At 42.2% G+C, this 27,896-nt stretch overlaps 1 protein-coding gene across 1 annotated transcript in view; it reads right to left on the bottom strand.

Moving 5' to 3' along the window:
* Positions 1-1,190: 1,190 nt before the first annotated feature.
* Positions 1,191-27,896, bottom strand: part of LOC147728700 (endonuclease 8-like 3) — a 99,945-nt gene continuing 73,239 nt past the window's right edge. The window contains exons 4-8 of the mRNA XM_086963843.1: positions 27,513-27,726; positions 24,643-24,717; positions 20,957-21,123; positions 12,968-13,134; positions 1,191-1,591 (exon numbers count right to left, since the gene is read on the bottom strand). Of these exons, the coding sequence (XP_086819969.1) occupies positions 1,191-1,591; positions 12,968-13,134; positions 20,957-21,123; positions 24,643-24,717; positions 27,513-27,726 (1,024 nt within the window). The remainder of the gene's footprint in view (positions 1,592-12,967; positions 13,135-20,956; positions 21,124-24,642; positions 24,718-27,512; positions 27,727-27,896) is intronic.

Below are 27,896 nucleotides of genomic sequence, written 5' to 3'. Positions count from 1 at the left end.
TGCTCTTTGCCTTTAAAGACAAAGCATGGGATGGAGTGGAGTCCTGCTCTGCTTTTTTATGCTTGCATTTGGAAAAAGACTTCCAATAGGAGTTCGGAGTCACAGGAACATCCCCATAACTTAGAGCAAGAGCTAAATGAAGGCCGCAACTTCTTCTTTTGTTCAGTGATGTACAACCTCATTTACCCATCTTGGATCGTCTTTGGGTGTATTAGGGTACATTTATCACACAACTCAGAGAAGTGTCCTGAGCAGAGTCACCAAAGGCACACCTCCTGTAGATCTGTGATTGACATCTGCTTCCTGCAGTTGTGACACAGCTTGCATCGTGTTTTTGGTGGACACATCATTGCACAGCTCACAGTGGAAACGTTTTGGAGTAATCAGAAAAGGTAAAAAGTGGAGCTCTGGATCCACATCAGAAAGAAAGGAACTGTGAGTGTGCAGGGATGCTGTTTGTATGAAGCTCTGCTAAATCACTTTGGGGCGGGATGGAAACAGTGATGGGACACAACGCCACCTCATGGCACGGCTTGAGGCTGCTACAAAATGTTTTTAAATCTAGTCTGGCACCTGGGGGGATAGATAGTCAAACGTGAGAAACCTAGGGTTAGAAGTCTCTTTCAGAAACATGACATTTTACAAGTTTATATTGAAACAACATTTTTATTTCATGTAGTTCCTTACACATTAAGACAGAATGCCGAGCACCGAGAATCTCATTAATTATTCATAGACACTAAATGAAGAGAAGGTAAACCTGAAACACTTTTTAACTGAGCAACATAGAAATCTTTAGAATTCCCTTTTGATAAAGCAAGTGATACAATAGAGAAATATATTATAAGGCAACTATGCAAAAAAAATCTAAAAAAAATAAAAATTGTGAATATGCAGGCTGAGGGTTAAGTGAATGAGATCTCATGTCCCACGCCACGAAGCCCGTCATCCTACTAGTATTCAGCATTTATTTCTGTAAACTGTCGGAGATGAGTTTCCCTTGCTAGCTAGCATCACCTAGAAAAATAATGCTACACCCTCAGGACACTCAGTCTAAAGGGTATTGTACCATTAAAGAAAAAGTACCCATATTGCTAACACAGCAAAAGAAGCCCTACACATCAGATATGGATTTTCATATTAATAAATTAGATAAAGTAATAATGTATTCAGCAGTTAAGTTTAATATTTCAAAAAGCATACCCTTTTGGTGATGCGCTGGTGCCAGTGTTTATATGACCCGGAGACACATGATCAGTTTTTATCTTCTTTAACGGTGGGCTGAAGTCATTCCATTTAGAAGTGGGAGCTGAAGTGTTCGCCATGCTCAATGAGTTTGTTTGTTCACTGTTTGCCAAAAAGCTCTGGGTGTTCTGCACATTACTGTAGGGGCTTCTTCTTTGAGAGTCATTTGAAGTAGGAGACTGAGATGGCTTCTGAGGTGTCCCGCTGAAGTCTGTCAGCACCAAGGTAGTGCATCCAAATGCAGCCCTCCTGTTCAGTTTAACTTCCGGTGGAAGTTTCCCAAAACTATTACAAGGGTACTTGATTAAACTGCTACTGGAGTCCTCAGAGTTCTCGATTTTTGCAACTAAAAATTAAAAAAGAGATCATTGACATCTACTTAAAGATCTGCAGAGGTGAACTATTAGATCACACGGGTTATGAATGCATGTCATGGACAATAGATAGCCATAGAAAGAGAGATACACTTGACTGTGTCCATATTTCATAAATTACTTTCACACCTTTAACAAGAAGGTATTCTATTTGCCTAGAACTTTTGTTCTTTGCTAAAATATTCTCCTCCACCCTTCTTAGGAATTAAAAAAAAAGTACCAGTGAAATGATGAAAAATTTCTAAACCTCAGTGCCTGTTTGGCATCACATCATGCCCTAAAACATATTTTATAGAGTATCGATATTAAAAAACAAAAGGGCAAGGTAAAAACGAGAAAATATAACCTAAAATGTACTTGTTGAGAAAGTCAGATTACTGTGAGAATCCAACAGAATAATAGTCAAAAGAAAAGGTATGAAAAAATTGACATTGGAAACCTTACTCATGGTAGCAAAGTTGTAGGTTAGATTTAGAACCGAATATTACCAATAAGGACAAATGGGAGGTAAAATGTAGAAATGCAGCATCCACATTCTGAAAGATCAAGCCACTACAAGTCTGACTGTCCTGACGGCATATACTAATGTTGCCTTGTCATCCCCTGCTCTGGGTAGCAGTCTCTACAAGTAGGCATGCAGGTTTCCTAGAGAGCGGGACTTTTGAAGGTATCAGTTTGTTGCAAAAAGTGTGCATAATTTATGTACCGGAAGACTGTCTGCAAACCTGTTAGGTGGTGAGGTAGGGGTGTCAGGGGGTTACTTTTCTTGTAATAAACCAGGATTAGTTGCTTCACTAATTATTGGCAATTCTTAGATGCTTTCTCGATATGACGACTGTGTGCACTCCTTTTCAGTTTTAAGGAGGACTAGGTGATTTGTATTTCAGCTCAGATTCCGACGTTTGTTACTTCAGTGCTTGATGAGGAGGTAATTGTGATTGCTACACCTCGGGTCATATCTTGTTCCCTGTTCTTGCCAGGATTGATTTTCTGTTGCTAAAGTCTGCGTGTTGTCACAATGGCGCACAGCACAATCACCCGTAGAAGTCTAGATGCTCACTTAAACCAGTTTGCATATATTTCACAATCACTTCTGTTCTAGATTGTGATTCTTTCAAAGACTGCAGGGCATTGGCTAACTTGAACTGTTCTTATGCATGCTCCCACCAGTTCCTCCACTGTGGACAGGGGACTGGAACCAGGACGTGTTATGCCAAGTATTGCTGGCACCTGGATGAGTCGACAGAAGCTTACTTACCATTGACCTTATGTAAAAGGTATATGAAATAGACACCTGGATTACCTTTGATTTGGATTCTCAGAAACTCCACTGTACAGCAATGCTCTCTGTAGCAGGCACTCATCCGTTATCCTTTTTTTGTTGTATCGTTATTGTGCTGCACTTTCACTTTAGTTTTTGGGGGTTGCCTGCAAAGCGCTTGCTCTATGCTTGAGAGATCTATTATTTTTAATATAAACTTTAAAGGGACTTCGATCCCCCTTCCGCTCTTTCCTGGCTTCTCATTGGTTCCTGTGCATGCTACTTACTTGTCCTTAATTTCTATTGCTGTAGCATATTTTCCTGCATTTACCAAGGCTTGTTCCTCATCTGCTTCTCTCATCTGTTTGCCATCGCCGAAATACTGCTGGTGGAGCTATTTTTCAAACGGTTTTGGTTCTTTTTGCTTTTTACTCTAGCAGCATACTTATATAACAATTTATCACGAGGAACATTAAGTGAAATGCAAAGAATGACAGTATGTTGCTGCTGCGGAGACTGGAAACCTATCTCTAGCTCTCGAGTCAGCAGCTCTGGCTGCTGCGCCACTTCATCTCCACTCCTGTGCTATTTGTCAGGAAGCTTTTTCCTTCTCCCGGACGAAAATTGATATAAACAGGGCTTTATTCATTACATGGGCAAAACCGATGCATAAGCAATGCTGGCTTCTCTTTCTTGTTGGTACTGCTGAGCATTTAGTAACTGGACGAGTTTTGTCGTTGCTTATTCAATATTTTATTTTATATCTAGTGGACCACGAAGTTGAGCAGAGCTTTGTCTGGTGACAATCACTCTGTGGAACAGCAATGTTTTCATCATTCCAATGGTCTATTCTCCACCCTCCCCATCCTTTCCACTGGGATCCCCCCCACAGATATGTCTGCACGACGAGTACTGATATGGCATTTTGTATTTCTCTTGAGTGCTCATTGGAAAGATGGTGGTCATGACTGAATCTGCATCTGTAGCGTCCATTAATGAGAAGGACCTACAAACTGTTCGTGATCCAGAGAATCCAGTAGGTCTTTAGTGCTCGGTTTTTAATAAAATGTGTACCTCCATGTAGTTGTGTGTGGAATTAATTGAAATGAATGTGTTTTTTTTTCAATTTGTGAGCTGATGTTTCCAGATAATGGTGGTGCCTCCTGGCGGATGTCATGAATGCTAAGTTCTCTTGGGTAACTGATCGTCAACACTGTTCAAAGAGATATATTTAAATGATAAATGAGGCTTGAACTCACCAAGCGCAAAGTGTGTACTTTTTTGGGTACCTTTTTACAGCATCTCAATCAAATTTTTGGGAAGAATCAGCTTTGATTAGTCTCTGTGGGCACTCCTTCGGTGACTCTTTTGATTCAGTCTTCCCTTCCGGTTTCCATCTGGAATGGGTGTTGGGATGTTCTTATAGTCATTGTTTCTCTGTACATGCGAGTAGGAAGGTGGGATCTGACTCCTTGGTTACCCCCACTTTTCGCCTGGTGTTTTTTTGACTAGTCCTGACTGGGATCTTGCTTATCAGGACCCCAGTCTATCTAGTTTCTCCCTAAAATCTTATGTCATGTTCTTAGGTACACTTCAGATTGGATACCTGGGTACCCTTTTCAGTACCTACTATATGGTACCCATGTATCCAGGGCCTAGGTACCCCACAGGACTACCATGGGCTGTGAGCATGTATTATGCCACCCATGAGGCCATCAAAATGGATCTACAGGCCTGCAATTGCAGCCTGTGTAAATTGGTGCATGCACCACTTAAGATATTGGTTTACTATATCTAAAGGTCACTACACTTAAAACCTATTAATCACCCCCTATAAGGCCTTGACAGGTGCTTGGTTCTAAGTGAGAGGGTGCCACTGTATGAGCAGAACACCCCTGTAGCCTAAGGAGTCTATTCTCTCGGGTTGTTAGTGCTACAGCCATTTACAACATATAGAGGGGCAATAAGCGACTGAGTGATGACCAACTCTAAAATGGCTGAAAGTAACCCTATCTAGTTTGGTATCAAACATTGTGGAATCAAACCCCCAAAACCAGTATAATTCCACACCTCATCAACAAGCTTTGTAAGGTTCCTAGTGTTCCCGTTACAAGACTTCTAGTCCTGGGCAGCCCAAAAGGGTTGCCGCTGACCAGAGACACATTTATTCCCTTCTGCTGCTGAGCCAAGCTCGAGTAGGGGAAAGCAGAACAATAGGCATCCTGTCACAGGGAGGTGTGACCACCTCCCAGACAGGACTTAGTGTTTTAGGCCAGGGTGGGTGCGCTTGCCAGCGACCAAAAGTCTGCCTGAGGGGCACATTTGGTGTTCCTGTGCATAGTCAAGTTCAAACCATTCCTGGGACCCGTTGGCTCCTGCTCTTGCGCAAAAAACTATACAAAGGACAGGGGTGTATCCTCCCCACTGTCCTGACCCTTCCCTGGGAGGGGCCCCTGAATCTGTCCAACCCTCTCCCGTGGGTACAAAAGGGCTTACCTGGCTGTAGGACCCTAGATTCGATCTGGACCAGATTCTGAACAAGAAACCACTGACCTTTGACCGTCTGGACTTTGTCTGGGCCGGACCTCGTCTCCCTTTACGTTCTAAGCATCGTTGTGCCCGTGCACCATACAGGCTCCGTGCAGGACCTGTGCAGCATCAAGGACAACTGAAGTTATCTCCCTTGGGGTGAAGGAGTTACTCCCCTGCATTTGTAGGCACTTTAACGCAACTGACCGGACTGCTGGTCCTGAGCTCCTGCAGAATCTGAAGGCTCCAGTAACACAGGAGGTGGGTTCCTTGAGGTCAGGCTGCCCTCTCACCAAGTCTTAGTCCAGTATCCCTTGTGGGGACCGCATAACCCGAACCCCTGTGCACCGCATACTTTTGCAAGTGCATAAGTTTGTTGGCGTTTCCCGAACAAGTGTATTGGGCTACGAATAGCTCTAAACTCTGAGCACATTTCTAACAAAAAAACGTTGACCTCCTCGCACTAAGTGCTCCGTGGGCTGTTGCTTTGTAAATCTGCTCGAGGTCCCCTCGCGACTCCAGTGCCATTGGCCTGTGGGTCCTCTTGTGGGTTAACACTGCTTTTCCTGGGCTCCCCTGGTTGCTCCAGGCCTGCCCTGACTCCCCTTATTGTGGTGAGTCTGTTACATCAAGTCTTCATAGAGAAACGGAGATGAGACTTGGAAAGTAGAAAGGTTCTTTATTGAAGATCTTTCACAGCAATACAAAGCACACCCCTCTGGTCCTTACTGGGCCAAACCGTAACCTTCCTTGACCTTCTTCGTTGGTTGTCGCTGCCAAGGTTTGTTGGTGCTCCCGCCAGACACCCACCCCTCAGCACTCTACGTCCTTTGTGGGACAGCTTGTATCCTGCTCCTGGTCATGCTCGATATCTCCTGGTCCGTAAAGCTGTAGAGTCATGGTCTCCATTGTCACCCCTGAAGCACCCAACATCGGTGGGCATTAGTCTACCGAGCCCCTGGTCACTACTGAGTGACCCATACTCTGTGCCCTCTGCTTTCAGGTACTCTTCATCAAGAATCCACCTTTGGATTCCAACAGACACTTCTTCTTTCCCGCAGTGACCTTTCCTCGAAGTCCTCCATTGAAATCGACTGTGGTTTACGACACCACTTCAGCCCTAAGCACCCAGCTTCCCTGGGATAAGTAACTCTGGTACTACGGTATCCATGGGTGGGGTGGCTCTTCAGCCTGCTAAGATCCAAACAGTTTCCTCATAATCCACTGGGAAGGGTCTTTAAACTTTAAAATTTCAACTGTGACTCTCCCTTTGAATTGCACGTAGCACACAGTTGTTTCTTTTCACACTACACCTGTCCTCCGCGTATCCCTCTTTACTCACCTTGGGTGGTTCCTTGGGGTCCTAGCGAATCTGCAACTTCTAGACACTGTCTTGCTCGAGTCGTAGTTCTTATACCACTATTTTAGTATATGTTTGGTCTCCCCCTGAGCCCACTGTGTATTAGTGCTACTTATGATTGTTTCAGTGCTACAGTTTTGTGCACTTTGTGTTTATCTGCATGTAGCAGATACCTTGATGTATATTCTGGTAAAACAACCTGCTTAATATTCCTTCAAGACTAAGCCTGAAGGTTGCTCTCCACATATTCCACTTGGATAGCTTTCCAAGGTTATCTTTGACCTCTTAAATCACCATAAGGGTTGTTTGGACTGGTACAAGGTGCCCACTTTAATTAGTGGGCAGCATATACCAGGCAAACTTCTCACAATTCCTCTTTCCAAGCGCCATCTGCCCATGTTGTTAACCTCATCTATGCTAATGGTTTTCCCCTCCTGTGCTGAAAAACGCAAATACCAGTGTTACATGACGAGCTGGGCTCGTCATCAGCGTGCGAGGAGGCTACACCATGACGAGCCCAGCTCGTCATCAGCCTGGAAGGGGTTAATGAGCTAAGGGATCTTGAAGATCAGTAGTTTTTTCTGTATCAGCAATACATGTATTGTTCCATGAGCATCAAATAAGAATGGTGCTCAGAGCATTCAATCAGAAAATGAGGCACGAGAGGCCCAGCCAAGGCAATATTGAGCTGGTTCTGCCATGGGCTGAAAACCATATACCAAAGGATCCTCCTTTAGATGGACTCTAATTTATCTTTTAGAAAGCTGCTGATGAAGCATGATTTTTGCTAAATAATCCTGCTTGATAAAATCTGCTCATAACTGTGTTAACAACAAAAACAATGACCAATGGTGTGATTTTTAACATTTATGTACTGAAAATATTCGAAGATAAAACGTGAAAATGTGCAAAAAAGCACAACTTGTTTAGTAAAATAGAAGCTACAATGTTTATTATTTTGAAAACATGGACAATTCTATGAAGTGTTCTTACAAAGCTATGGGAGAGATATGAATAAATATGTATTTAGGATTATGCAAGTAGAAATCTGAAATAGTATGTGAAATGCGTCCCGAAAAATGTTTTGTGATGTCTTCTCCTATCTTCTTAACAAGAGAAAAACAAATCTTATTAATAGTTTGATTATTAGGTAAGTTAGATTATACTCATGGATTTAATTAGAATAAGGAATCGTTAATACCCATTTCTTTATGTGTTTCTTTCTGTTTCTATAATATTGATGCGTGTGTTTTATTTCCTCAGAAAAATTTTGCTTTCTCCATGAAGGCCTCAAACCTCGCTAGAGTAATTTTCCTTTTCTATAATGTAGACCACAGAATAATGTATTTTGTCCTCTAGTATTTCTAAAAAGCTGATGTTTTTGTTTAGTTGTGCTTAGCGTATCACTAGGATTTCCTTCCTTCAGTTACAGTTTTTCTTTTTAATGAATAACTGTGTCAACTAATGTTACAAGCTGATGTGGAAGCAAGCGTGAGGACATGAAGTTATCAAATTTTCTACTGGCTTCAAAAGAGCGATGATGACAATTTCTAACAAAGAACTTTAACAGGGAAAATCCAGATGAACTGACTGAGACGATGATCACCTCAAACTCGACCAGTGGAATCGTGTGAAACCGTAAAATTGCAAGTTTATGGGGATATAACTTTTTAACATTTGGGGTAAATTTTTTACAGTGAGAAAAGAATTGGTAGTAGCTTTTCTGTGAGAAGAGAGCCTTTGCTGCTGAACTCTCTATGCTACTCTGGCTGTCTTTTATCCTTGCAAATCACTAGCGAGACTATCTTGAAATGTGTACTTCATCAGCTTGTGATGTTGCAAGCTGCACCTTTTCGGCCGAAGGGTTAACTATTTCTGACTATTGCGCGCTGTGCATTCATTTTCTCTGATCTAGGGTCGTATGAAATACTGAATTGCACACTGAATTTGCAATGAATATTTTCTTTTGTTTCGCTCTCTCCCCTCTCAATGTTGTTATTGATTATATGATGTATTTTTCAGAGAACTGTATTTCCTTGTTGTGAACTCACCTGTGGTATTGAAATATCATTGAATTTTTGTTTATGTACTTAGATAAAAGGGACTTGATAAGTAATCAGAGTTTGTCTTTATTAGGGAGTTATTGGACATAATGTATATTGTGATTACTATTGACGGACAGGCTTTCCCTTCATTTAAGGCCCTCATGAGGGAAATACCATCTGTCTGTTAATATTGAGGTCCTATAGGCTCTATCAAAGATCTATAAGAGGACCTGATATATGTAAGTGGTTATTGAGTTTATATAGGCCCAAACTGCATGGTTATAGAAAATGTCCTGATTATAATAAATTAGGGATAAAGTGATTGATTATAAAATGTACACCGCTTCCGCTGCATCACTGCCATTATTCATGGAAGGACAAGCTTCACATTGTACTTTGGAACCCCAGAAACAGGGAACACCATGGTTGGATGTCGTAATCCTGCCTTTTGCCTCATTTATGGCCAGGGCAACCAATCATAAATGTCAAGCAGCGTTGCCAGTGATTCTTTGCCCAATCCTATCCGTGGCTTTCCAGACGCTCAGCTGTGTGTACACTACAGAAGCATCTTGCACATATAGATGATTTTGAAGCTCCATAAGGATGCAATATTTCCTTTCTACTGTTCTTTTCTCTGAATTGTAATTCACTTAAAGCACAACATAAGGGGCCTGATGTAGGTAATTCATATTTACCTACGCTTAAATAACTAATCATACCGATTCGGTATTTAAGAGTAGGTAAATATGAAGGGGGCAGATGTAGGTAATTCTGATTTTAGAATTACCGAATCTGTAAGATTCGGTATTTACCGATTTGGTAAATTTACCGATTCTGTAAAATAATGACCCCTACATCTCAATCACCAAATACCGGTCGGTAACGGCCGAATTCGGCCGTTACCGACCGGTATTTGGTGACCTACATCGGGACCAAAGTGTTAATAGTTGCTGATAAATTTAATAGAGGTAAAAATCTCGTGGCCAAATCCTGAGTGCTGTGGTGCCACTTTCCAACCCCTTAGGCTAAAGATGAGACATAATAAACTAATTTGAATAAACTAATTTGAATTTCTCCTAAATAAAAAAAAAATCACATCACTGCTGTCAATAGCAAAATAAAGTGGAGAGAATACTTTTAAGGGACTTCGAATTTGTGCTTGCCAATGTTTTTCAACTAGCTCTATTCTCAACATTGTTCACTCCTACAGCGCCACCAAGAGAACAGTTTGCGTTCTATAATAAGAAATAAACGAACCTAAGATGAAGGTCGAGATAAAAAATGAAAAAATAGACCAAAGTGTCAGTGGATGGGATTTGAACAGGGAAGCAATGGTACAGTTCCACCAGCCTCCTTTTATCAGCCTTAAGTGGCCTTCAGCAGAGTTGGATACAAGCACTGGCTTGCAGGTAGAGTACACAAGTGGATCGCCATGTTCACGTTTTCAATAATTGATGTTTTAGGTAGGAGGGAGTCTCAGATAGGGATAGATGAGTTTAACAGGAAAGACTTTCACCTTCTTTCTGTGAGGAAACTGCAGAAAAACCCAGATACTAAAGTTAAGGTCTTCACTTAATATGAGACCTGGCAAAATAGACCAGTATTATGAGAATATTAACATAATGAATTAGGTTATCTATCTGCATGGCACTAAACAGGAACAGCAGATTATTAGAACAAGTAGATGTCTGTAACAGCTTATGCTATGATTAACTACGGAAAATAAATAGCCACACCCCAGCCCTGATCTGATAGTGGAACAAGTGCCCCCACCACTCTACCCCTGTATATTTAGTGTAGGTAGAATCTGTCATCATAGCCGGTATTTCCAGTTGAGGCAAGTGTTTAATGGGGAGTGCAAGTCCAACATTCAGACCAAAAACAACGATATGATGACAGCTACCATCTAGAATAAACGTAAAGCTATTGTACCAAAAGGATATCGCAGCAGCCTCGAGTATAATGCATAATTACATACCATATTCATAAAAGGAGATACGTTTTCAATACAACCTCAACATGGTTTTCTACTTTCTTGGTTTTCATACTTCACATAGTGTTGAAGATCTCATTCTATATAACCTTCATAGCCAACATGTCTTTAGTCTCTTCAGGTTAGGGGAAACCTACAATCATGCCAGACATTAGTGAATACTCTTTACAATGTATCCCAGCATATTGCCACTGATAAAGCTCTCCAAAGAAATGTTGAAAGTTTATCTTTTATCCTCTGGATCCCTATGGAATTATCACCAAAAAGGCCAGCAAAAGATCGACCTTCTTGGCTACATATGATTTGCCCTTTAACTGAGGGCAACAAAGACCAAATTGGCATTCTTTGCAGCCGCTAGCAGAGGTTGCTACCTGATTTGCTTGTAGGGATCCCAATTCGATTCAGGCTGTCACATCAATGGTAAAAAGCAGTATCCCAAATACAATGCAAAAAACAAAAGAGGTACCCTGAATCCTAGCTACAATGAAAAGGGAACAACCCGCCAGGGTGAGAAACTAGTCAAACAACATGAAAAGGGAGTTCCCAATGATAGACACAAGGAGATTACTCCAACAATCCAAGAAACGCCCACAGAACAACTAAATAATATCAAATATTTCTTTTTATTCACATAAAGACAATGTTTTTATCAAAAATAGTTAGTGCATAATATATTTCTCATATTTTTATATACATTTTTTCAGGAACACATACATTAAAAATATAATGAATATAACATCAGCCAGAGGACACAAGCATCAATAAAAGATTGGCACACAATTCACTCATGCAAACAATCAAACCAAAATCATTCCCATACCACAGACTGCATCCGGCCGTTGCTCAGGAAGGGGGGGATCTGCCATCGCTCTGTTCATCTTAGAGGAGTTCTGTCCGTTTTTTAAGACCGCTTACAGCGTCATGTGGCATCAGCTTTCAAAGTAGACCTCTGTTAACTTTCAAATGAATGGTGCAGCCGCCACACTGATTCTTAGGTTTCCCGCTACCTGAGCCCCATCTATCTTTCCTGCTTGAAGCTGCTTTTCTTAAATACATTATTACTTATATGTATTTTGGACCCCATTTGAACTGTGTCATCGTAATATTAGCTTAGCGTGTCACATCGTATCCGATCTCTATTTGGGTCCTGCCTTCTTGCTTTGGATTCCTGGAAAGCTTTGCCTTTAGGATATCGCGAAGGGCCTTTTCTAAATCGGCTATATGATATGGTCTGTCAGCCACGGCTGTTATTAGGACACCCACCCATTCCTGGGGTTTTCCTATTTTGAGAGCTTGTGCCTTACTTTATTACCTGTGTTCTGCGCTCTGATGAAGGAAGCCTGTATTGGCACTTTTCCGAAAACGCGCGTCGGCGCTTTCTGTGGATGCTTATGTTTGAATGTGATTGTGTGTTGTGGTATGGGAATGATTTTGGTTTGATTGTTTGCATGAGTGAATCGTGTGCCAATCTTTTATTGATGCTTGTGTCCTCTGGCTGATGTTATATTCATTATATTTTTTATGTATGTGTCCCTGAAAAAATTTATATAAAAATATGAGAAAGAAATATATTATGCACTAACTATTTTTGATAAAAATAATATGTCTTTATGTGAATAAAAAGAAATATTTGATATTATTTAGTTGTTCTGTGGGCGTTTCTTGGATTGTTGGAGTAATCTCCTTGTGTCTATCATTGGGAACTCCCTTTTCATGTTGTTTGACTAGTATCCCAGATACATACATATATATTTTACAGGAAAAGTCTTTTGCCTTGCAAGGTCATTATATAGGAAACAAGACTGGATGGCGGTACCTACAGCATAACCTTTTCAAAAAGTGACTCTAGGTGTCCTCTACAGTGGACCTATATGCATGTTTGGAAATCTTGAGCTGAACCTTTGAGGATGAACTGCGAGGCAGGGAAGAGAATAGAAGACTTGTTTTAATAGGCAGGAACAGCTGGATGCACTGTTCTTTATAACAATTTCTTAATCTCTCTTCTGTAATATGCTTCTCATATGCAGGTTACAACAAGATCGTGGGAAATCTGTTTTTTCCAGTCCAATGAAAAAAAAGAGAAAAGACAACTGGACCTGCTAAATAGAAACCCCAAACACACATTAGAGGATACTTCCAAGAAGAAAAGGACCTATTTACCTTGCGGACGTGGAGATGTACAAGCATCACAGACTTTGGCAGAGGGCACGTTTATCAAAGTGCAGAGTGCACATGCCCACTCTTCTTCGCTGCTTTTAGCCACATGTTCGTTGTTTGATCCGCTGCCATATGCCCAACCAATTAAACTGTTTCTTGTTGGTAATTTGCTGGAAAACAGCAAAAACATGTTATGGATATTTGTAAAGGGAGGTACTGGCTTAGCATCCTTATGAAAGCGGCAGAATCACTTTTAAGCCATCTTCAGGCTGACAAGTATGAAGTAACTACATGCAGCTTGAATCAAAAGATTGTGCATCAAACCCTGCTCAAAAGAGGAACAAATTACTGCCATTCATCCACAACTCATTCTTGTAAGGCACCCTCTGTCAAAAGGAGAACATCTGCTGAAAAGATTAGCTTCCTAAAGTATTCAGTATGAAAGAATTTAGAAAGTTGCCATTAACTTACATACCAATAACTTTGCACAGGTCAAATGTGGACCCAAGGCTGAACGAACTGATCTTATATCTGTAAATGGGAGGGGGGTGCGTGTTGGCTCCAACTCTCTTTCTCCTAATATTAATAGTTTAGTTTCACATCTGGAGAAGTGTCAGGGTGATGTTCCATCTCTAACCGGGGTGCAGGTCCTGGCTCTGTTTGCGGATGACACCCTTTTGCTATCCAAATCTCCCATGGGCATTCAAAAGCTCTTGGGTGGCTTTGTGGTCTTCTGCAGACAGCATGGCCTTGAGATCAACCTTGGCAAGACTAATGTATGGTCTTTAATCCCTGCCCCACAACACGCTCAAATCCCACTCTCAATGGTGAACGTTTGGAGTGCGTTTGATTAGTTGGGGGTCTAGCTTATACGCTCACTTGGACTGGTCATTTCATGTTCAGAAGCGAAACATTAGGCTTGAGCAATACTGTGGGGGTATTTTGAAGTCCCAGAGAACATCTGCATATCAACCAATGACCCCAGCCGTAGAGATCTATAGATGCCAATCATTGAGGGCTGCATTGCCCCTTGAAGTAGCGAGAAATCGTTTTTTGAGGGGCTTGAACAAACTCACAGCAAGTACCCTCTTTATCCTTTACGACTAGATCGTGGATTAAAGAGAGTTAATGATGCAGTGGGGCTGAAACCTTTAACGCATTGGCAGAGACTATCATCAGCCCCGGAACTTATATTTCTCAGAGGAGCCTTGGAAGAATCTAAGGGGGCAGTTGGGGTCCAGTAAGATTTCCTGGGATTGGTTGAGACAGATTGGTTTTGGCAAATTCTGTTCAGCACCAACTGATGGTGCGCTTGACTACAAAAGGCATTGAAAAGAGCCTATTTGCAATATGTGGCCCAAAATACTGAGAGTAACTCTAGGATGGTCTCCCTCGCTGCCTCTTTCTTGGAGTACAAAATGAACTACGGCTCTGAATCATTTTTAGAGGAGGTGGAACACCCCCATGCCAGAACCCTGTACTTAAAGCTCCGTTTAGGGATCCTCACAATTTAAGCCTTCCCCATCGTAGGGAAGCCTGGGAACTCAGTCTGATGAAACATGCCCTTTTTTTGCCTTGATCGAAGTGGTTGAACATGTAATTCTGTTTTGTACAGTCTATTATGGTCGAAGGAATAAGTGGATTTTGCCACTCTGACGTAATTTCGGTCTGAGGAATTATAGCATTGCCCTTAGAATACTCAGAAGTAATACAAGTCAGTCCATGGTCTTTGCAGTCTCAAAGTATCTGCAGCAGTTAAGACAGAGAAAAGTGTCCACATAATGCTGTGTACTATAACATATTTTATCTTGCTTTTACTGTAATATATTTAGTCAGATCTTTTTTCTCTCTTTTATATGGTCTGTATTTTTTTTATTGTTTTTATATATTTTGTATTGATCTTTCTCTTTTATGGCCTTTTAGGCCAAAACAAAGACATAGAGATCACGGAGGACTCTTTCGCTAGCATAGCTCATAGCATCTCTTCAGGCTCCCCGTTGGACCCCGTTCCTCACAGAATTTGGAAACAATTTGGTAAAATTTTGTTCCCATGGCTTCATAAAATCTGCACCCAGTCTTTGGAAGAAGGCATGGTTCCAGCTGTATGGAAGTAAGCATCGGTTTCTCTGCTGCTAAAAAAACCATCGCTAGACCCTACACTGCCTGCCAGTTTTAAGCCAAAATCCTCTTATCCCCTTTCCAATAAAATTTTTGGAAAAAACAGTTAGCAGAATCCTATCTAAACATCTTGAGGATAACCAGCTGCTGGACGAATTCCAATTTGGTTTTCGACCAGCACATGGTACTGAAACGGCATTGACCACAGTGATGGATAATCTTCGACTGCGCGCCGACAGAGGGGACGCGTCGATCCTTGTCCTTTTAGATAGGTCGGCGGCTTTCGACACTGTGAGTCATGCCGTTTTGATACAAAGACTGTGGAACAACGGGGTGAGAGGAAGAGCTCTTGAATGGCTGCAATCTTACCTCCTGGGTTGCCAACAGATGGTGACTTTAGGACAGTTTACATCAAAAGGCTCTCCTGTCCATTATGGAGTCCCACAGGGATCATTAGTCAGTCCCATCCTGTTTAACATTTATTTGAGACCTTTATTGTCCATCATTAAGTCTTTTGGTATCAGCGTGATAAACTACGGGGATGATACACAACTGATCTTCTCTCTAGAAGGTAAACAGGAGACATCGCTTGACGTTTTCCAGGAGTGTATGCGGAAAACGGCTGGGTTGCTCAAGAGTAATTCCCTTCAGCTTAATGGGGGGAAAACGGAGGTAATGTACTGCTCAGCTGCAAAAATTCCAAAGCATCTACTGACTGAGTTCAGGCTCACTCCGGAGGATCACTCTCTAAGCCCGACTAATACTGTACGAAACCTTAGAGTACTAATGGACGCCAACCTCCAAATGGTGTCCCAAGCTAACAAAACTATCCAAGTCTGCTTTGCCTTAATCCGCATGCTGCAAAAGACCCTTCGTCTACTGCCAGATGATTCTCGAGCATTGGTAGTGAGGAGCATAGTGCTAAGCAGGCTGGATTACTGTAACTCCTTATATTTGGGTGCTCCCCAGTAGATCATCCAAGAATTGAAACGGGTGCAGTCGGCAGCAGCGAAGGTGGCTTTGCATAGACCATGGAGTTCCTCCACAACTTTGGCCCTGAGGGACCTACATTGGCTGCCAATAAAAGAACGGATAAACTTCAAGTCATTATGTATCGTTTTCAAGGCGGTTCATGGATATGGACCACTACCCCTGCAGGACAAATTCAACTGGTATGAGCCTTCTAGACACTTACGATTTTCCAACACAGGCTTAATATCGGTTCCCAGATTTAAACGATCTAGAATGGGGGGCAGAGCCTTTAGCATAGCTGCTGCACAACTATGGAATGGGCTGCCACAGAATCTTAGGTTAGCCGATTCCTTGATGGATTTTAGAAAGGGTTTGAAAACCCTATTGTTTCCTAGGAGTTAGTCAATCTGTTAGCATTACTTGAACCGCAGGTACAGTTGTTCTGTGTTTGTCTGAGCGCCAAGATGCCCGTAGGGCGATAGTAGCGCTATACAAAAACCTATTACATTACATTACAGATGTTAGTGTTTTACCATGTCGGTTTTAACAGGTCTCTCCTTCAGAAATGTAAAAAACACAAGTATCTATGGTTTACCTTTATTATGCAGGGGGGCGGGGGGGGGGGGGGTTGTGTCTTGCCTCATTATACCTCAGCCTCTGCTTCCTTAATACATCCAACCCTAGTTTCACAATCGATTGTAAGGGCATTGGGTGTAAGATCTGCTTTAGGTACCAATTCTCTTTGAATGTGGGTTTCAGGAGAAGGTAGCTTACCATGTTCATTGTAAAAGGAGGGTGATAGAAATTCTTCCCAGAACATCAGCTAGAGCATATTATCATCCAGGCTTGTACCAATAGATAATTGCCATTTACTAACCCCATAGCATCTTTTTTTCTGCCATTTACTGAAATCCCAAGCACGGCGAGTGAAGAGAATGCCAGCGTTCACCCTAGGAAAATTGGAGAGCTAGATAAAAAATCTCAGATATAGAACAGAACAGGAAAAGATGATTCAATTGATAAAAGAATATCCTATAGCCCTAAGTACTCAGTCACATCCTCAGAAAAGCTCAAGCCTTATAGGCGAAGACCTAGAAAGTTTTCTTTGTAAGACCACCACACACCATGTTGGTGTTAAGCTTCATCATCTAATCTCAAGCTAGTCCCTATGAACCAGGGTGGGCTCGACCATATTCCAGAGAGCACTTTAGATACTTTTTCTGAAAGGGTCCGCGTTGATACAGATAAAACTACCTATTGGATAACCCGGAATCCCTTTATTTTTGGGTGCCTTTTCTATGATTAAAATTGTAATTCTGGGTGTTTGAAGAGGATCTGGTGTCACTACATTCTGATTTTTTTCAACATATTTCAGCCCTTGTGGTTAGGCGACTGACTTAGGGTCTGAGGCTTTCTTCAAGACCAAATCTCATTCTGCCCCATGCATGGTTTCTTTTTCCCTTGCTGTCTTATCCCTATACTTCAGGGTCTAAAAACAACTGACAGCATGAAATAGAATGGCAATTAAAAACAGCCGCAGTTGCCAGTATTTTGTGTGAAGGGCATGTATTAATGCCCTCAGTGGTATTCGCTAAGACTCCTAACAGACAGGCGGAGGCACGCCCCTGTAGTCAGACTCGCATCAAGAGTACTGTGCTGCTGGTGATACCTAACCATTCAATAGGGTTGTCTTCATGCTGTAAAGTTCTCATTTTGAGTAGAGCAAGGAATTCTCAACAACTGGTCTGTGGAGAGCAAGAATCTTCAAAATTCTCCAGATGCTGTTCATTAGAAAACTTTGTATAGTATATTTACGATGATACTAGTACATTAGACGACATTTCCCACCTATGGCAACTGGCATGTATACGTAGATTAAAAGTTTGAATATTTTATGAGGTGTGGTATAATTACTAGATCGCATTTAGGGTACCAATGTAGTCTCACTGCAGTAGGCCTGCATGTTTGTTCTCTATACCTTTTAAGTATTTTGTCACTGAAGCACTGCCTGCATCAGGGTACATGATTCTTATGTCTTTGGTAAATCAAATAAGATAACAAACACAAATCACACAAAGATTATGGTGGAAGCATGAGCTGTTCTAGTTCTGTAATTATATTGTATAGTCCGGACTAGATGCTATAGGATTTATTCATATTATGCCTTGTTTTTCTCCAAAAGAATTAAGCAATAAAAAAATGGAGGGTCAGCAGAGAGAAGCAACCTATACCATACAAGTGTGCCATAACTGAATTCTAATGCACGTCTCTGTTCATCAACAGACACACCTGCTTCCACGACCAAAACGGGTGTTGCATATAATCCTCATTATATGTAGTCACACCCTCTTAACTAATTTCTTAATTCCCGGCTTCCATCTTAACAGGACGTAACATCACTGCATCTCAACACTTTTCAAAGCCTTCAAAGGACTTACCCCAAGAATGTACCCAACCTTGGTGGCCAAGACAAGGTCACTGCTCAGACCTGATGGGCATATGCCCAGAACCACTACCTCCGCAGTAAGACACCTGTTATCATGGGTTTCTCAAATGCCTCTACACACACCATTCCCACTCCCAAACCAAGACCGTACAAATATACTCACCATACCCACACATCTAACAATAACCTTGTCCATATATCACTCATCAAAATACACATCACCCACATGAAGCCATCTTCAACTCATGCTCATGAACTAACATTCAGCAATATATTGTGTCAGGGTACCATCACACACCACATCTTATCTGCTCTTTTCATCACAGAAATCTGGTTCACACCTTCCCCCAAACATATTTTTTTTAAAAAAACTTTATTTAGCAATTTCTTCATTACAGCGATCAGTATCATGTAACATTAGTATTCAACCAACTACACAAATACAGTGTTCATACATTTTGCGTCAAGACGGTCATTATAACAGTGATTTCGAGATGGCTTATTAGAATATGGTATATTATTTACATTTCGACATCAGCCCCGCATTCGGATCTGCAGTAGGAACCCTTCCCAGTGTGACAACCCCCACCTCTCTGAACCCCTTGCCACTTTACTCCTTTAAAGACTTGACAAGATAACCAGTATAGGGCAACCAAAAAAGTGTCTGCATGCCTAACTTCACATTTCAACCAATACCTGCAGGTACAATGCCCTGTTCGGGCTGTGTGGCAGGATCAGCTTATTGGGCACTCAGGTAGTGTCTAAACGGAGCCCATATTTCTTTAGGATGGGAGGCCGGAGATATCGTTGCCGCATACAACTCACTATTCATAGAACATGTGGCTAGGCTAGACAACCATGCCTTTTCTGTAGGGGCTTTCTTCCCACCAGAATGTATTGCCACTTCTCTTTTTGCCAACAAGCAGCTTATAGCGACATACCTACGGACATTCTGAGCAAACTGCGCTACATACCCCAACAATGCAGTTTCAGGTAGTGGCGTCATTCGCATATTCACCATTTTACTGGTGGTGTTGTGTATTTGCACCCAGAATGTCGATATATGAGGGCAGGTCCACGCTAAATGGGCGAAATCTGCACTGTGTGCATTACATTTTGGGCAGTGATGTGATCTGGATGGATCAATTCTGTGGACTCTTTCTGGGGTCATGTACATTCTCCGTAAAAACTTAAAATGTATTAATTTATGACTACTATTGAGTGAAACTTTTCGGGTGACAGAGCAGCAGAAAGCCCATTGCTCATACGATATCAGGCCCCCAGATCTGCTTCCCATGCATGTCGTTTCTTGTCCCACACAAATTTAAGATATCCTTCTTCCCTAAGAATACAGCATTCAGCACACAAACCTGCACCTACAAAACTGAAGATGGACTCGCAGTAACACACAAGTAAACATGGCCCTACACCATCTTATACACGACTACACCCAAGTCTTTGGAGCTCCTCTCTTGTCAGTTTCCTCTCTCAGCCTGCAAAATATCCTCTGTCCATCTCAACTACAGACCTCATGGAACGTACAAGAATTTTTTATCAGATCTCATCATCCCTATCACCTTTCAACACTTTAACTCCAAGTTTCTTGGAGACTTCAATTAACGGCACCAAAACCAGGAAGGAAGCACTTGACTCTCCACTCAACACCCTACGACTAAAGGACTGCCAAAGAACAATGAGTTGGACCACATCCTCTCTACAACCACGAACACGGACTGCAAAGAAAATGTGGTATAATCTGTCTGGGTGCACAACAAGAGCGAGAAAACATATCCTTTATGCACACATAAATCGTTCAATTTGAATAAAATTCGGTCTTAAAGAGGAGTAATGGATAAACTATTAATTAGGTTAACAAGGGAGAATCTAACAACAAGCATGAGTTTTGGGCACATCTCGAAGGGAGGGCAAATGACCATCCTGTGGCCAGAATTAAACACACAATAGCTTTGAATTTGTGGAATATATTGGGTAGCATACATCACGTAGAAAGCAAGTCTATAGATTCTCAGAATAAATTGACACCTGGTAGCCTCTGCAGAGATATTTACCTGCACATGTTCAGAAGCATGAATTACAAAACTCTCCCTGAAAATATTGAACCATACATAAGTGAACACTGCTTAATCATCCATTTGCATGTTAATACAAAACTTAATTACTGTGCACCCCAACTAAATATTATCTGGTTCGCTTTTTTATTTTCCCAATGTTTATCCTTGACCTAATTTTTGCATGATGCTGGAGGTGGGATTTCAATAAAAAAAATAAGTTAAAAGAAAATATTAAAATAACAGATCCACATTAGTGTCCCTCCATGCTTAGAACGCGCCATTGGTAAGAACGTTTTGTAAGCTCTGCAAATAATTATTAAAACATTCAGAATGTCAAATACATTTCGCGGAATATCAGTGTTTTTTTGTAAGGCTCAAGCATACCCAACATCAAGCAGCTCAGGATTCTCTTTTTGACACTGAGGGCAGTAGTAAGTCATCCTATTATTCTCTCCAAGCCGGCATACGACGATCTGAGCATTGCACTGGCCACAATTTGGTCGCTTATATACTTTGTAATGTTTGTAGAGGGCGGATCCAGTCTTGCGACACTGAAATAAGAACAGTTTACTGGAAGTTATCATGATCATTTCAAGTAACTGCACATTTCCTACATTTGTTATTATCCCACAATGGTTCTACAGAAAGAGTGGTTTTCAGAGTTTAGGTTCCAAGGATGTCTCCCTTGATCCCCGATCACAGGCAGCATTATGACACACTTGGTATGCCGGATGATATCCCAGCACAGTACCTTATACCTGATAGTCTAGACTGATAAGCAGCATTCACCATGATATTTAGTTGTTGGTGAAGGGAAAAAGAGTTTGGTAATCATACAGGAGTGTAGGAAGGGGGAGTCTCTAGTTGGCGCAGTGTAGCACTAGCGACAAGCAGGGACTCTCTCTTCCTCGTCAGGGCTGAGGGTTACCTTCCAGACAACCTCTGCTTACCCTCTAGGTAGTGTGGCTTAAGCAGTCTTAGGCTAATCTTTGGGGCACATAGGGTTAAACATTTGCAATATTACACCATCACAACCAACCCACCACACAATGACACCAAACTGTATTTGTAAAAATATATATCTTTATATAGATTTCAAGCAGGTTTGTAAATACAGTGTCAAACTTTCAATAGCGGTTCCAGTTTACTTTAGTTCAGGTTGCCACAGTTCTTTCTTAGCAATAAGCAATCTTTTGGGCCTTCTGCCCAGGTTCAGTAAGGTTCAGTGTCTTGTAGCGCCTCAATGCGCTTTCCGCTGTCTCTGCTCACTTCGGAGAGAAGATCGGGCCTCGAGGACCAGGAGCTGTGCGAGCCTCGGTTTCGGAGGCGGCTCACGTTGGGAGCAGATAGCGCGGTGCGAGCTCGAGTTGCAGGACGCTCGCACCGTGAGGATACAACACAGTACCTTTCAAGTTCTTGTGGAGCGGGCGGCTTCCAGGGGAGCTGTCCCACGTCGCGTTGCTTTTCCGGGGTCGCTGTTCGCTGCGGCTCTCAGCCGGGCAGGTCACGGGTCATCCGGGGCGGCGGTGCTCTGTGGCGGCAGGGTCCTTTCCTCGTCGTTCGCTCCGACCCTGGAGGCGGCGGCTGTGTGGTGGCGGCCAGTGGCAGTACGGTCCCCAAGTGCAGGACGTACCCAGCCAAGGGCCGGTTGCAGCTGTGCGCTCACAGCTGGGCTGTCGGGCAGGATGCCGACCAGAGGGGGGTTATCACAGGGCGGCTGTCCGTCTTCGCAGGTGGAGTGACGGCTCGAAGCGCAGTCAATTCGGGAGCTTGGACCGGACGGGTCCTCCTTCACGTTGCTCTCAGGCTCCCGGTGCAGATGCGGTCATGGTGTTCGGGCCAGCGGCGGCTGGACCTCACGTTGCTCTCGCTGTTGCTTTGGGCCCCGGTCACGGTGCTTGGGGGGATGTCGATGCCTTGGATTACGGGGAGCGTGGCAGGCTTGCCCAGCACTCCTAGACCCCTCTGTCAGTACTGCAGCGATAAGCAGCACACACAGTCGCTTTCTTCAGGGTGTAGCGCCCACTGGTCCCGGGGAGCTGGTCAGGGGTCAAGTTCAACAGCAAGCCCTTGGAGATCTTTCAGCAGAGTTTGGCACAAAGTTTCACAAAGCAAAAGTCTTCTTGTAGTCTTTCCTTTTCCTCTCCTTCTGCAGCAAGGCACCAGACACAGGCAAGAGACAGCACTCTTCCTTGTCCTTCCCGGTCCTTCTCGTCGGGTAAAGTTCCTTTTGTAGCCCAAACAGGATCTAATTTACAAGGAGCAGGGCTCCTACTTTTATACTGCATTTCTTTTGTTCTCGCAGGCCAGGGGGGCCTTTGCATAGCCACTTTCAGTCCTTGAGTACTCTGGTGGGCGTAATCCGGCTTCTGCTTTCAGTGTGAGGGGCAGGCGCATCAGACGCCCCACGGGAGGTGGAGCCAGCATGGTGTGGACAGGGGCAGCCAGAAGTATCTTGTTGATGGGGCTTCGCCCTTCCTGGGCCAGATGTCGGCTGAGTCATCAGTCGCTCCCCAGGAGGGTGGAGCCAGCATTGTGGTGGCAGAGCACAGCAAGATTCATAGTCAAGAGCCACTCCTACCTCCCACTAAGGTGTAATCTGCGCATTCACCACCTGTCATCCCCCAGCCCTGTCACTCACACATCCCAGACAGTTAGATACACATACCAGCAGAGGCGGGCTGAAATGGTTAGGCAAGCAAATGCTAACTTTCTAAAAGTAGCATTTGCAAACACAGGATATTAAAATAAACTTTACTAAAAGAAATATTTCATCATCCTGAGTTCAGGCATACTAAACATGACTCTCTACCATGCTCCCTGGGCCTGCTGGGATTATAGAGTGTAATAATTCCAGCAGCCCGTTCTGGCCTAAAGGAAGCAGGTAGCCTTACAATAGTGAAATACGAATTTAGTTGTAATTCACTACTAGGACAGGCCACACGCATCAGGGCTTGTCCTACCTTACACTTACAATGCACCCTGCCCTCAGGCCTACCATAGGGGTGACTAATATGAAGTCAAGGGAAGGTTTCGGGGCTGGCAAGTGGGTGCACTTGCCCAGCCAGCATGACAGTACGAGACTGCACGCGGGTTCTGCGGTGGCAGTCCCCAGACACATCTTACGGCTGCTTCTGTGGGTGGCGCAACCAGCGCTGCAGGCCCACTAGCAGTATTGGCATCTACAAGCCCTGGCACTCCTGGTGCGCTTTACTAGGGACTAACAGTAAATCCAATGAACCAATCATGGATACCAATCACATGTACAATTTACAGTAGGGAGCACTTGCACTGCGGCACGGGTCGGCCGTGGCGCAGTGCCCTGAGTATCGGAAAACCAGCAAAACATCGGAGGCACACCAGCAAAAAGTGGAAGGGAAACTCACGCCAAGGTGCCAGGTCTAACAAGGAGTAAAACACACATTACATCCCGCTCACCTCCCTAATCTAGCCATGAATGTTAAATATATATATATATTTTTTAAATCACAAAAAAAATCACAGCTGTGGTATTTTGCAGGATAAAATGGGCAACTTAATCTCTGCACTGAGATATAAAATATTGCTGGCAGACTTAAAATAAAGGGAAAAAATATTTTGCTTATTTTTAAAAATCTATATCCAAACTTCTCTAGTATCCACTATTTACTGAACAGGTTTCAGTGCAGATGGAGTTTGCAGTGGTATGCAGCAACACACTGGATTCTAGTTTCAGGTGTGCCTTTTACGCTTACACCACGATCCCTCCTCTGTGCTTATATCATGTCTCTCCACAGAGCGATATGAACCTCTAGTGGCGTACTCCCCTCCAAATTCAGCATTTACAGCCTTTGAATTCAAAACCTATACATAATACCGATATTTTCATAGAATAATTATGTTTTGCACAGAGCACAGTGTTACCTTTGTATAACAAAGTGATGTTGTTTAACGTTTGCAGAAGATCACTATCTGGAATTTTAAATCTGAACAGGATTTCTGGAGAAAAGGGTTGCCAAAGGTTTCCCTGGGTGGAGTATAATGTTTTTAGACATTTGCCAAAAATGAAACGTACAAACGAATATTAATACCTTATAAAAAAGGAGGGTGAAATCACGTGTCATTTTCACAATATGATGTATTTGATCATCTGTTAACTGTCCAGCCTGTAAATAAAACACATTCATGGAGTGAGCAATCTGCGTATTGCCTGGCAAACAATAAATTCATAAGAATAATGGCAAAATATTTTTCCGAGACTGAATGATGTAAATAAACATGTCCACAATTAGTATACAAAACTCTTTAAATAAAATAAAAAAATAAAATACATGAAATGAAGGTAAAAATGCTACAAATTATTTTTCAGATTACTTAGAGCATTGTGCCTCACAATATAATCTTTTAGTAAAGTTGTCAAGGTTTTTCCCCATTGGTTGTATGGACTGTTAGCTGACTTGAAGCACTGAAAGGGAGAAAACATCAATAAAACATTTTAACTTTTGAAGCCTATGTGACTTCACAATACGGACCAGGAATCACTGAATATGATTAAAGGGTTCTATTTGGATTACCAAAGAATCCATTATGTATGCAAACCAATAATAAGTTAAATAAATTCAATAGGTAAGCTAAAGTATCTCATTTGGTTAAAGCGCAATAGAATGACATATCGAATTGCAATTGTCACAATTATATAAACACAGATTAAAGCAAACAGGTGTTCCATAAAGACAATTCCCTTCTCTCTTCAGAGCATAAACTGTTTAAGGGATTATCTATCAAAGGTCGCTATTTAGGAGCAAAGAAGGTGTCAACATGTTCACACTTCAGTAGAAGTCTTGGAAAAAGGAAACTAGTGTTTAGCATAAAGCTTCACGCATTGCAGGAATAGGACAAGCAGACAGGTCTGTAGCTCTCAAAGTCCACAGGGAATCTCTCCTAGCTCTAGCTGCGAGAACACCAACTTAAAAGTAACAGGAGATTCAGAAAAAATCATTTCCATTCACACCTCCAGGAACCCATCAAATTGTTTCTCAAGAGCATCTCCAACATCGCATAGAACAGAAACTGCGGTTCTCAGCCTCAACATCTTGCCATCCTGGTGCATGATGAACAGAAGGTCTCTTTCAACCATTGTTTCTGCCACATTCACTGACAAATTTCTCTCCATGCCTCCCTATCAGCTCTAATATAGACAGCGAGCCTTTCTCTAGCTAACACATATCCTAATAATAAAGATGCAAGGAAAATAGAAAACATGCTGGCAAAATCACCGGGGAATCACAGGTGTTCTGCCGACGGCTGCAATTAGGGCTTCCCGCTGCTTCTCTTCATTTTCTAATTTTTGCTCCTGACAAGAAGGTCAGGCACACAAACGCTTACATATAGGAGGTTTTCCAGACACCGGAAACCTTTTTTTAAAGAAAATTTCGATCACATGTGCTACCAATTTACTCATTAGGGGTACCACTGAAAGCCAGAATTTCGCGCTCTTCATTCTGCAATGGGGAAGAGGAGCGAACACCACTAGATCACGGAGAGACACGCACCTTTTTGTAGTAAGATTATGAATGGTGGTGTGGATGCGTACTCGTGTTAAACTTTACCATTTCCCGTAAGGAATTCTTTGGTTCACATAAACTGACTAAGTGTGTTTCTTTATTTCTCTTCCAGAGCTTGACTATAGGGGTACTCTCCTTCACACTCTCTCCCATGGGGTGTGTAGGAAGCTTAATCAGGGTAAGGCTGCAAGATGGTCTCACACTTATGAGCAAAATAAACTGTGTGTCTCACGTTTGCAGTGACACGTGTCTCACACAATAGCCACTATGTGTATAAGTGATGCATGTGGGGCATTTTTCACTGCAGTTCTCACCGGTCTTTGACTGAATGTCTTTGATGGCAATCTCTTTTTCATTTGTTTACAATTTCCAGGAAAAGCTCTCAGGTAGAGTGTGACACAGGTCAACCTACCCAGTGGCAATTCTGTACCAACACTTTGGTAAGATAGGAGCCAACACTTCCTTGTTTTTCCGTCCTGATGAATGCCGCGGACCCTTTGGGCCATAAGGGCAGAAACATGTTGAGAACTTTAATCACCATTGTGATGGGGTAATAATTCCCTATACCACCGTTTTTCATTTTTAATATCATATAATTGCCTATTAGAATAAATGTATTTCGACAAGTATACTGATTTTTATAACTCACTTTCACGGGCAACCACTTAGTTTTAGAAGTGCCTCCATGTCTCCAGGTGTAGGCCCACTCGCTATCAAACCACGTTTTTAGAGAGCAAGGACTGACATTTATGAAGCATGACACCTAGTGGTGTGTGAGGACAGTCCTTCACTTTTTCTGAGATGCCAAGCACTTTACTTAGTATCTTCCATGTCTCGGTCATTTATACTCAGGGCCGCCTCTTTTGTGTATTCATTCAAATGATAGGCCCTGGGTACATTTTTGTACAATATACCAGGGTCTTATAGTTAAGTTAAATATGTTAATCAGGAGTATAGCAAATTTCTACATGTTTGAGGGGCCAGACGTGGATAGAAGAGTCTCAGTGCAAAGAGTAAAAAAATAAATAGCTGCCTCAGTTTAAATAAAATGGGGTTGACCATCATAAAGAGGCGTTTTCTTATATTTCCTGACCCCAATAGTATTCTCAGGCTTATCTGCCACAACTCTGTTTTCGTTAACCATCTTTCTCAAAACACAAGGTACTCAAGACATCAGGTGATGTCATAATCCGGGGAGTCACCACATGCTGTTAAAATAGACCACATGAAAAGGGGAGGATATAAGCAAACTTTGTGTTCAATTTATGAAGAAAATTACAAATGTTATAGACAACAAACATCTGCGAAGATTCAATAAAGGTTTATGTTCCCAACTGTTAATAGCGTTCTTCCTTATTACATCAAACATTAGTTAAGCGGCCAATGGGAATGTTTACCTTCACAGCTGGGTTGAGACCACTGTCAAAAAGTGCTTCATTTTTAATTATATTGCCCACCCCAGGCAACACAGCCTGGTCTAGAAGGATATCGCAAAGCATGCGCCATTTATGCTTTTTTACTTCATTCTCGGCTCTCGAGAAACTAAACTTGGCAGAGCACACATCCAGGTCCTCCATTGAGCGAACTCTGTGCTCACAATCGGCAGCATTCCTGGAACAAAAACATGGCTTAATTGCTTTGAGAGAAAAAAATTATACACATCACTATTTTAGCTTATCAACCTCAAAATAACAGATTTTAAAAATACATCAACTCCGTTTTTAAAATGTAACTTGCAACAACAGATGTCACGCATTGTAGGTAAAAAATATAAAATGGGC

Source organism: Lissotriton vulgaris, chromosome 3_1, assembly GCF_964263255.1.
Source record: "Lissotriton vulgaris chromosome 3_1, aLisVul1.2, whole genome shotgun sequence".
NCBI classification, from domain to species: domain Eukaryota; kingdom Metazoa; phylum Chordata; class Amphibia; order Caudata; family Salamandridae; genus Lissotriton; species Lissotriton vulgaris.
The sequence above is the reverse complement of the archived record's forward strand: the minus strand, read 5'-3'. Positions and strand labels throughout refer to the sequence as shown.